General features: G+C 37.8%; 1 protein-coding gene across 1 annotated transcript in view; it reads right to left on the bottom strand.

Moving 5' to 3' along the window:
• Window positions 1–298: 298 nt before the first annotated feature.
• SLC35A3 (solute carrier family 35 (UDP-N-acetylglucosamine (UDP-GlcNAc) transporter), member A3) overlaps window positions 299–11,947 on the bottom strand; it is a gene marked incomplete at its 3' end in the record, with an annotated part of 17,316 nt that continues 5,667 nt past the window's right edge. The window contains exons 2-7 of the mRNA XM_010187695.1: window positions 6,581–6,785; window positions 5,556–5,710; window positions 5,345–5,467; window positions 4,014–4,185; window positions 943–1,061; window positions 299–432 (exon numbers count right to left, since the gene is read on the bottom strand). Coding sequence (XP_010185997.1) covers window positions 299–432; window positions 943–1,061; window positions 4,014–4,185; window positions 5,345–5,467; window positions 5,556–5,710; window positions 6,581–6,767 — 890 coding nt within the window. The remainder of the gene's footprint in view (window positions 433–942; window positions 1,062–4,013; window positions 4,186–5,344; window positions 5,468–5,555; window positions 5,711–6,580; window positions 6,786–11,947) is intronic.

Raw genomic sequence — 11,947 nt, 5'->3', positions numbered from 1 at the left:
GCAGAGGCACGGAGCTGCCGGGAGCGGGCAGTCCCACACCAAGATCTGAGATCCAACTATTCCTGACCAGCGCGGGGCTGTATCTCAGAAAATGTCATCTTGCCAACTTTACTGAAAAAGTTAAGTCTTAGTTAAGGTATGTTATGAAACTAAATTTTTATGTGCATGTTGTACTTAAACATTCTAAAAGTGAGGCTTGGGTTGGTTTTTTACATTTATTTTCCCAGTTATATCTGGTAAGCAATAAGTTTTCAACTATTTCTTTTTCTTTTCAGCATATGTAGAAAAGAATTCTTACCTTGTAGGGACAAAATCTTGCAGCCAAAAATAGGAGATCAATGTTGACAGTATAATAGAGAGAGAAGTTGCAAATCCCTTTAAAATGTTGTCCGCATATTTTATAACAGCGGCAATCACCAGCCCGCCAAGTGCCTGAAAAATATTGAAGTTTGGATTTACAACCTGGTAGTTCCACTGAGCATCTATTTTAACAACATGCACTTACTTAAGGAAAAGCTTTTGCGTATGTTTAGGAGCATTACATTTATTTTACGTTATGGATATGCACTGTTGAAGAGAAATATTGGAGGAGGTCTTCTTTCTCCACTGAAGAAACTGTTGATCACATTACCATCATTAAATTAGTGGAAATGCTTGTACTATACATTTCTGCCACATGAGGAAGGGCATATATATAGATAAATATATATATATATTTTAAACATTGCCAAAGAAATAATGCTTACATGCTTTGATGCTGCACAACACTGAGTCACATACTTGCTATGTATTTCCCAGTTTTTTATTTAGAGGCTTATTCTAATAGTGATAGATCAGACTTTTGACCAGAGAATTCTTAGTAGCTCCCATTAGTTTTTCCAGTCATTTGTAGAAGAGGAAATCCCAAGTGTCTTCAGAAACACGTGATACAAGGTGTCTCACCTGTAGGACAACAACTATCCAAGTAAGTTTATTGTAGCCTTGAAAAAATCCATTCTTTGACAGTTGTTCTCCATCATAAATGTATACACCCACCAGTCCAAATATGCTACCGAAGAAACCTGAAAGTACAAGATTGATTTAAAAGTTTCAGGTGAAAAACACGCAGACAGGTTCCTTGTCCTCAAGGACTGCTCAGATAAATGTGATTTTAAATTGGGACTGCCACTTGCAATACCCTCACATTCAAATGCAATCAGTGTTCAGACAGACACTCTCTTTTAAAAGCTATTTTCCACACCTATAACAAGTTTTGACTGTTTTCATTAGGACATTTTCATATACTTATCTTCCATTGATTTCTACTGGAATGGGATAGCAGAAAGCAAAATTCACTTAAGCACAATTTCAGTTTTCTGAAACTAGTCACGACTGAAGGCTGAAGCCACACTATAACCTGGAGAGACAACCAGGGAACACTTTCAGTGGAGGAGACGGTCACGGACACAGCAAGAGCAGGACTCATCAGGCTGCTGATTCAGACAAGGGCCTTGGAAGTGGGATTCTTCTGAACCAGTCTCAAACACAATGAGTGTTCATTAGCAGAGACTTAATGTCAAAAGAAGAAATTGCAATAAGATTAAAAGGTTTGCAATTCGGTGAGTATAGTGTTCTTCTATCAGAGAATAAACGTTTCCTAATCCCGTCAGGCATGGAGGTAATGCAAGCGCCTCCTCCGTGCCTGAGGTAGGCTCCAGTCCTGAGCAGCAAAGGGGGGACAATATAAATAAATTCAACTATTCATACATCCCTAATATGGCACTGGTATACATTAAAAACTGAATTTAAAAGAAATAATTCAGATCTATTTTCTAATTTTTTCTACAGTTCTAATAACTCTCTATGAATACAAAAATTAAACCCAGGTTGGACACATGGTTTTTGTTGTTTGTTTTAAGAAAAGCTCTATTTCAAAGCTCTTGCTTATGACTGACTGACTCTTGAATGACGCAGTGTCTTAAGTGGACAACTACCTTGCACTTGCAAAAAGCTTACACTAACATAGTACTGAAATTGTGATTTCAAGTTTTAAATATTTCCTAAAAGCTGTGTCAGGAAACTCTCTATGAAATATGACAAAATTACTTTCACTTTTTAACTAAAACCAACATATTCTGCTGAAATTTGTGTTGAGGTACAAAAACTAAAAGAAAAGATCAGGTGATTTGATTCTCACTGTTATCACAGCCATTTTTGTCTTCATGCATCGCAGTCCTAGTTGTTCATTACCTTGAACAGTTTGTGTTTAGACGCGGTCTGTTCTGATCTCATTGTTTTCACAGAGCAATTACTGGAACATTCAAGATATGACCAGGCCAACTATCAAACTAGTGAACGAATTTGTTTGCATACACACTTTTGTGCACTGTCGAAAAATCTGAAAAACGTTTTACAAGAGATCATTGATTTTTCAACAATTATGAATGTTTAATGAGAATTTTGTTCAGATATCTGCACTGTTGCCCACTAAAGCACTTCTAGCATGGAAACTGAGAGTAATAATAATCAGCTTCCCTCAGCAACAGATTTTCCGTTGTAGCTCCATCCAGAGCACCAAATCTTACCTTAAATGCTGGACCAAGCCCCAGCTACCCACTCTTCTCTGCCTCCAAAATTCCCTAACATAACCTTTCCTGATTTATCCCCTACACACTATTCAAGAAAACTAAGTTTTAGCGCACACAATTTCAATAAATACCAGCACATAGTAAGCAGAGGGTTTGATCCCCTTCTCTATGCTCATTTCAAGCCATTATGGACAAGTAAAAATATTAACATTCAATCAAAATGAAGTTCTTCCAACCATTTATAATTAAAACACAGCAACAGGGAAAAAAATGGAAAGAAGTATTGCCTGTATTCAGACATTTTTGACCAACTATTACAAATATTACTAATTACAAAAACCCCACATCATCTCCTGTTTTCATGGTCCTTCATTACATTCTACCAGAGTCAGTCCACAGCCCTAATCTACCACATCATCCTCATGACTTAATTCTACAGTACTGCGGATTTGATCAAGAGCCTGTACTGAGGTGCTGTAAAGCTCAAATGCTGCTGAAAGCATTTATTAAAATATGCAATAAATAATAACTGCCTGAGGATGGAGACCAGAGAAATTCCATCAGAGAAAGAAGGCTAACTCCAGTAGTAAGTTTTGTTCCAGTTGCAAAAGGGGAACAAAAAGATATTGCTGAGGTCCTATCTCCAACCCTATGAACTGGACAAGATTGCTTTGAGGTGAGGGAAAACTCATTCAGGAAAATGGATCGGCTCTGTCGCCACTAATATCTTGTGTCTAGAAATCCCAGAACTACCTGGGAAAGAGCAGCTATTCTCTGATAGGTGTCAATAGGTAAGGCCATTAAAATAGTTAACATGAGCTGTCTTTTGCGTATGCCTTTCTCCAGTGATTATACAGACAACTGAAACAAACTGGCCTTTGTGCTGAAATATTAATTAATTACCTCAAATTTATTCACAAAGCAGGTTTTTCTATATTAAAAGTGCCAAGCTATAAAAACTGCCTACCCAGACACAACAGAAAAAAATGTTAATTATAAAACATCTCAAACCATTGGTATAGAAACGTATTTTGTTTTAATGTTCTCATATTCTCTAAAAATGTAAAAAAGAGGGAAAAGGATTACATCTATATTTCTTTATCAGATCTTATGAACTAGTGCAAAAGACAATAATTTTTAAACACAGCGGATACACAGAATCCTGCATAAGAGAGCATTCTTTGGAAAACTGTACATACAAATTCAACTGAGAAATTCTGTACAAACTTACAGACACTCCATAAGCAAGTTAAATCAAGAACTAGGTTGAGACAAGAAAGCAGCTGCTAGAATTCTATCGGGCAGCGTTTAAGCTCTTGGTTTTAAAAGTACATTTATGCAGAATATTAAAATGCTGGTGTTTTAATCTGTTAAAATATATTTTACAAATTTATGATAACTCTTCAGAAAGCAGTATCTTTAAGAGACGACCAAAATTAAACTTACCAAGCTGAATGTTTCTGATCCACACAGACTGCTTAGTTTCCTTTAAGATTTTCTCAAAATAAACCCCAGCGAATCCACTAGAAAAGCAGGCTATAAGAACTGCCATCAGGCCAATGAACTGAGATCCTGCAGAATGCTCCTTAGCAGCTGTCGCTTGAGAGTCCGAAGGCCACTGCATGTAAAAACAATTACACAAAATTCACTGACAAGATCAAGTCACGAGCAGCTATAAATGGCAAATTTGTATTCTAGCAACAGTAAGTTACTAAATGCAGACAATCACATGCCTGTGAAGTTTTCTATTTTGCACCATAAATGCTTTTAAAGGACTGCAAAGCCATAATTTTTCTTTCTACGTATTTGTAATGAGTAAAATTGTACCTGAACAGGGACAATACCCATCAATTTAAACAGGCCCAAGATTTATGTTTCCTAAGCTGGAGCTGTTTCTGAATGCCAGCGTGACTTAGCATGGCCATTCACAGTCTCCAACTTCTGCCACTCAACAGTTGGTTACCCAACAAATACAAGCACGCTTAGGAAACCACTTACAGCGGCTGTCTTTAAACCGGGAAGAATTGCCTTTTGCATGTGGCCCTCTTCAGTGATTATGCAGACAACTAAAACAAGCTGAAATTTATGAAGCTAAATGTTGCAATATATCTAATGCTAACAGAATAAAATGCAATGCCACAGACAAAAATATACTGCAGTCTGTTAATTACTACCAGAGTGTTTTGTTCTCATTTTTAATTACTAAATTTGAAAATTTTATCAAGTTTAATCCTCAGGATTTTTAAAAAATCCTTGTTTTAAAATAAACATTTCTAGGATATGCTAAAATACATTTTAATAAATCTTCGAATAGCCTCTTATCCCATGATCCTGCTCTCTGAAAACTACAAACTCCTCTACCTGCACTACTTAGAACAGAGGGAAAGTTTCTCTGTTGAAACAGTTCAAGAAAATTTGCCATGCTGAAACCACATCATAAGGTGAAGAGCAGGACTGTGCTGGCACAAAAGATCTCTGAATCTCTAATATCTGAAAAAGTGTGCTAACAAATGCTGCTATCACTGCTATTTGCAGGTGGCTCCAGAGGCGCTGGCACATTCTACAGTAGAGCTCAGGGACATGACAGAGGTGTTGTATTCTGCTTCTGAACCATTTCTGGTGTCCTATAGCCCTGGCCAGTTGTGATTCACGGCTCTTGACCATGTTCTGGTGCTCGTGTGCCCCTGGTAGAATCAGAAAGCTGCATGAACAGTATAGAAATCCATGTTTCTTGATTTAATACATTAAATAAATACAAACCACCTGTTAATATTTACCTGCACAAACGCCACTCCTGTCATCAATATTACTAATGAAAGCCACTGGTATACACCCAATTTCTTGCTCAACATGGACACAGAAAACAACGCCGTGGTAAGAATTTTCAGTTGATACGTAACCTAGAAGAACGCAGAAACAGTGACTACCACATAGTTAATGGGTTGGGGTTTTTTTTGAAACTCACAGAGAAATCCAAATGTACAATACCTGGTACGTGGCTGCATCTAGGTTTGACAATGCTACATACAGCAAGTTATTCTGAAGAGTATAAATTCCTGAAGGAATAGCAAGTTTAAGAGTTTCCATGGGTTTGTTAAGGATTTCATCATGTAGCACTCTGTTGAGAGTCCGTAAATTGCACTCTACCCAAAGAAACGATAAAAGAAACAGACATTCACTTAAAGCAGAAAAAAAAATAAAGACAGCAATGTTCAGTTCTTAAAGACTGCTGCCCCCCTTTTATAGCTATCACTGCTATCAAGACTTTGATTTTCATGACCCTCATATATGGAAGGAAAAAAGGCTGCAAAGTGTCTTCCTGTAGCCTGGAAAAACTAGAACCATTATTGAGAATAGTTTAAGTAAAACTTATTTAAATCATATCAGTATTTGAAGACAACACATTAAAGAATATCCCCTAAAAAATGCACACTTAGGAGCCTATAGAGTCATCAATATTTATGCATATGAAATGATATTTTTAAGCTGTTGAAGATCAAATACATATGTCGAGGAACAGGATAAGTTCAGTATAAAATGTACAGAATAAGAACTAGAGTAAATCTGAATGCATTTTTTCTGAGCTCAAAATTGTACATCTTCCTGTAGTAATAAAATTGCTTCCTCCCTTCTACATCTGCTGTTTATTATAGGTTTCTAAATTATCATTCATGCTTTGTACACACTTAAATATTTTAACTTTTTCCTACTTCTACATATGAGTTTCTTAAAATGCCTGAGGAAACACAAGCTGTTAGTAGAAAATTTATTCTTGCACTCCTCAGTATCCACACTCTTTAAAGAGAGCACTCTTCAGCAAATAGACAGCAAATAGACAGCATTTTCTATGGTGCTGAGGAGTGAAGCACAATCAGTGTCTTTCCAAGACTACTTCTTACATGAAAAGGGAAATGCTTTGTTGTACGCCTGTACTCACATGGCTGCTTTGCAGTTGTCACTACAATACAGCATATTGATTAGGAAAATTACTTGGTGCAAAATTGGACACATACTGCTGTCTTTGTAGACCAACAGAACACAAGCCAAAATCTTCAGAAGTTCAGCAATAACTACTGCAGTAGAGGACAAGTAACGAGGTCCTTCTTCTTTCAGTGTCCGAGAATAACGCATGGTCAAGACTAAACTTGTGGTCTGAAAAACCAGGATGCCCAAGGAAAGGTATTTTAAATTCGTTGACATTTCTTGACTTTGTTCTTCCTGAAACAGAAAAGAAACCCAACCAAACTCAGGCTTAAAAGGTAATACTGCAGAGAGGTGTTTCCCTTAGGAATCAGCATATCGAAAAAGCTATCCAGGGAGCTCAGCCAAAAGAAAACAACAAAGCTGATCTGATATTTAAAAAGAAAAAGGAGATTAACACTTAAAAGTGTTTTTCAAATACATGATTACAAATGGAGAAACATATCAGAATACCAGAAGTGATAACTAATAAAGAAATGAAACGGAATATTTCTTATCTGTAATAATAATAAAGTAAAATAAGCACTATTAACTGACAATTAACTTCCCAATAACTGCTTTCACAATGAAATCTCCCAAGTTAAACCAATCACGCATTTCTTTATGTAGGTGAGGGCTCAGAAAGTATTTTCAAAGTGAAAAAGCCCCACACCATGGTATTGCAGAATGCCCAATGCCCCTGCTGCAATAAGCTGTTCCCAGAATGAAGAGATCTTCTCATTCTTCCACCTTGCCAAAGTTTTTCAGGTTTTTCTCTGCCTTGCCAGAGGACACAGGCCAGCATAAGACAAGGTGAGAGCTTGGCTGCTTTCCATGGAAATGAGAGGTGTGCCTGGCCGCAAAGGAAAAGGAGCAATGTGGGAAAGTGGGGTCAGATAGGAAGGCGTGAGATGGGGGAGCTGCAGGGAGACAGCACTAAACTTGTCCTGCCAACAATCCTGCTCAGAAAAATTCAGTTGAATATAGATGAATATCTAGTAGGTTGGTCCTACTTCCTCATAATGCACCGACTAGCACAAACCTCACATTAGTAAAGCTGTATCATCCTCATCTCTACCATGAACTTTCACCAAGCAGACGTGGTTTTCTTTGCCCTTTGCCACCAATTAAAGCATTAACTTGGTGCAGATGACGACCAGAGAAAGCAATTCTCATTTTGCAAGCACAATATATTACAAAGAGATTAAAGAAATGCATCACTGCTATTCAGCATATGATATACTTTTCTGCTATTCTTCATATTAAGCATGAAGAATTTCCATACAGAAATTAATGCTTTCTATAAAAATTAGCTACTACTGCCTTCACTGCCCACATATTCAAAAACAGAGTAGTGTTTTATAATGCCAAAGTAAAATCAAATCTGTAATTAAAAGTTAACTAATATGTTTTCAAGTTAAAGAAAACCAGAAACAAGTCAAGACAATGACTGTGGTTCTGAAGTCTAGAGATGGCACGAGCAGTACTTCTTGGATGCGTGTGCCAGGGCTGTCCCTGTGCATGTTTTACACCTGCAGGTACACAAGTTTTGACTCATTAACCATCTAGTTTTGTATACACTGCTGAAAGATGTGCTGGTACCTCTAAAGATTCACAGCTGAAACTGAAGCTATTTCTTGCTGACTGCATTCCTCTAGCTCAAGATGCATTTCATTACAATCTTGCTTTTTTTTTAACCAGAGATCTGGCGAGCTGTTTTATTAAATATTTCTGACCTGCCTTTATCTTGTCTCTAAGCATTAATTTTCTCCAGTCAAGTATACAAAGTTAAATTAATACCTACATGGCATAGATAATTAAGAGCCATTGCAGTAACAAATATGAATTGCCAACAGCCACAGAGATAAGATGTACATACTTGTATCCTACACAACAAGATTGTTTACCTCAAGAATCACGTAGCTATAAAAATATCTGTAAAAGCATAGTGGCAAAGGAGGAAGAAAAAGATGCCAAGATGCAGAAACTGAGGAAGAAATACACAGGGATTTCTTTAAGGAACCGTGATAGAAGATACTTTAGTATGAACCATGACCATTTAACTCACCGAAGAGACAAATACTAAAGATGCAACTGCACTGGACACTATAAATCAGATAGAAATGTAAAGCATGAAGGAGAAGAAAGCTGCAGACAGAATTTGAGATTTGCTAACTTTGTCCACAGGTTCTGGTGGAATAACCCCTTACCTGAGGATGTGAACTGTGGTGTTACACATCCCCAGCAACAAAATGGAGAAGATCAGTTAGCCAGAGGAACCTCTTTGAAGAACAGATTTGCTATAGCTGAGAACAAGGAGGAGAAACAGAAAAGCAGTCCCCATGAAGGGATGAAGAGGAGACATGGAAGGTCCAAGATGACACTCTCCGGAAAATACCAGCAGCATAGAGAAGACAGAAGGAGAAAAAGGGAAAGCAAAGCAAAGCAAAACAAAGCAACACAATCCTCTGAGAGAAAACACAGAACTGAACGTCATGAAAAGGTCTGCATAGGCTACTGGAGAAAACTGCTATTGCAAAATGCACGTTTATGTGAGCCAGCCTGCACAATTTCTTCCACCTTTTTCATCTACCTCATTTTTTAGTATTGAGACCTGACAACCTGGAAACACAAAGTGCAATATATGGTTAGGATGAGCAACACTAAATTTCACGAAAGCAGGCTTACAGATAAATAAGTCTGTATACTTCCTGGTTTTCAGTTTTCAAAATGCTTCTGAACAAATTACGGATAATGGGAACACTCCTGAACTCAGACCCCAGTTTTTATGTGAGCCTGTGAAGTGACAAAGGGTTTTACAAATGTTCAAAATTCTCAGAGATCAATTCCTCAGCCTTCAAAATAGGTCACAATATCAGAAAATAATGTTCACAGGAATTTCTTGCTGAAATACAACCATCTGTTTACTAAGCAGCTTAAAATGTAATTTAAAAGGTAAATCACTAATACCTTGTTTATGAGGAAGTACCAAAGAACTCAGCAGGAAAACATGCCAACAAGCACAACACTTTAATAAGCCCACAAGCTAAGCCATAAGAAATACACACCACAATACTATCTTGAACTGCAGTCTTGTCTTAATTAGTAATTACAATAAAAAGGGAACTTTCCCCAACGTGTCTCAAAAAGGTGCCAGTAGCAGAAAGTATCTCCTTACCATAATCCACTGAAGCAGTTTCAGGCTTTCCAAAATTCACACAAAATGGACTTTTAAATGTCCTGTGCAATAGCCGAAATAATGGTATTTGTTAAAAGCTGTCCCGGCACTGGTCAGCAAGACTTCACAAGCATGTGAAGTTTCATGCTGCACTCACAAATAGTTGGTTCACAGAGCAGGAACTGCTGAAACGTAAGTATGGCAATAAAATAACCACCCTCTACTGAGCACACATAATATCTTACCAACTCTCCTAGTCCCTCATCCGTACTTTTAAAATAGCTGCATATTAGTTCATAGAACTCGGATCCAGAAAGGGTGCCAAGCACTGAACTTCAACCAGTTGATCTGTCTTCAGCTGCAGTTTCAGAGCAGGTTTAGACTTACAGATTACTACCAGAGGTGTAATCGCTCTCTTCTAGCCATGAGTTCCTGCAGCCCTCACTGCAAGAGACTGTGCAGTCATATACTGAATGAACTGTTGTCTTTAGTAACAGCCCACGCTTTGATTGTCTTAAACCAATAATGACATGAAAGTTCCCAATGCATTTCCTGTACAGAGTTACAACCAGGCTAAGATTTCTTACCGAGCTTTGGATAGACTACTCAGTACTCTGCAGGATGCATCTGTTTCAAAACTCAGATTTAGGTTTGCTAATTCAAAGACTGGAAGTTGAGTCACATTAACTCAGAGAATTTTGAACTGTACCTTACAGTGAGAGGTGCTAAGTAGCTGCAACTCACCGGCTGTAACACACCCTATCACATCTGTTAACTCAGTGACTGGGCTCATTCTTCTTCTCTACTGTTCACCTAGGTAAAACAAAAAATAAACCGCTTCTGTGCAGTTTATTCAGTGTATCATGTAGACACACCCTACAGCCAGATATATGGAAGGCAGGGGAAGAGGTTAAAGGCAGGTCTATGTGGGAAGTCAACATGCAGTAAGCCAAGATGGTATTTGCAGCCCTGTAACATTTGACTTCAGTACACACAGGTGGATAAAACACAGGTGGCTACTAAGTGAAGTGTTGTTCTCCTTAAAAATATAAAGGAAAAGGATCTGGGAGAGGTTTTACAGACGCAGAAAACAAACCAAAACAATCTATGCAGGAAGTAATACTATCAGCTACAAGTATCATACTGTGCAAAGTCTGAAAAATACCTGTTCAAAGGAAGCAGATTTTTTTAAAGTGGAAAATAATAGAATTATATAGCTTGGAAAGGACCTTTGAGATCACTGAGTTCAGTTGTTAACCTAACTCTGCCAAGTCCACCAGTAAACCATGTCCCTGAGCACCACATCTCCATGTCTTGTGAATACCTGCAGGGAAGGTGACTCCACCACTTCCCTGGGCAGCCTGGTCCAGTGCTTGATAAGCCTTTTGGTGAAGACATTTTAGATTCATTGAATTTTTAAGGTTGGGGTGCCTTACATTTTCACACATCATTTTATAAATAAAAAAGATCGCACTTCATACACAAATGAACCAAATTTTGTTTATTTGACTGTGCATTTCTTTTGCATCAACTACATTGAAAGGTCTTTTAGTATCCCAAGTTAGCCAGTATTCTGCATTATATTTCATTTAATTCATCCTGAATTACTAAAAAAGCTTTTCTTACAGTCACTGCAGCTGGCTCACTTTTTGTTATATTCGTTAAATTATTTTCCTTAAGTTTCTGAAACTTCAAGAGAATATCAGAGAAAACTTGGCAAAAAGAAATCAGCATCCAAAAAACCTCAAGCACCCAACACTGTCTCAAAAAGCAGCTAACACAACATAAAAAGCAACTAACAATTCAAATAACAACATGCTTTCTGTCAAATGACTGAGCAACCCACAGTAAAAGGCATGTGGTTACTTCGTATTTCAACTGCCAGGTAACAGATGTGACTGTACAATACAGTCAAGGAGGTGCAGGTACTCACTGCCTCTCCCTGTAACATACAATTAAAAAGTCACTTACAATAGTTCTGTGGCACTTGTGGTCAAAATGTCCATAAATCAAGGCCCATTTACCCCTTACCACTGACATCTTTACAAGTCCATACAGAAAAAAATGAGAGGAGTTCATGATAGAGAGAAGGTAAAGAGCACAGTTGGTTTGGGCTCCCATCCTGCAATTTACACCTCACTGGTAGAGCCTGGGATTCTGCACAGGCACAAAAGCAAAGACCTTCCTAGGGGATAGCCTAGGGATGCACCGTATCGAAAACAAACACAGAGAGAGCAACAGG

This window comes from Mesitornis unicolor, unplaced genomic scaffold, assembly GCF_000695765.1.
Source record: "Mesitornis unicolor isolate BGI_N332 unplaced genomic scaffold, ASM69576v1 scaffold4067, whole genome shotgun sequence".
Taxonomy (NCBI): Eukaryota; Metazoa; Chordata; class Aves; order Mesitornithiformes; family Mesitornithidae; genus Mesitornis; species Mesitornis unicolor.
Note: the sequence above shows the minus strand (reverse complement) of the source record. Positions and strands in the feature narration are given on the sequence as shown.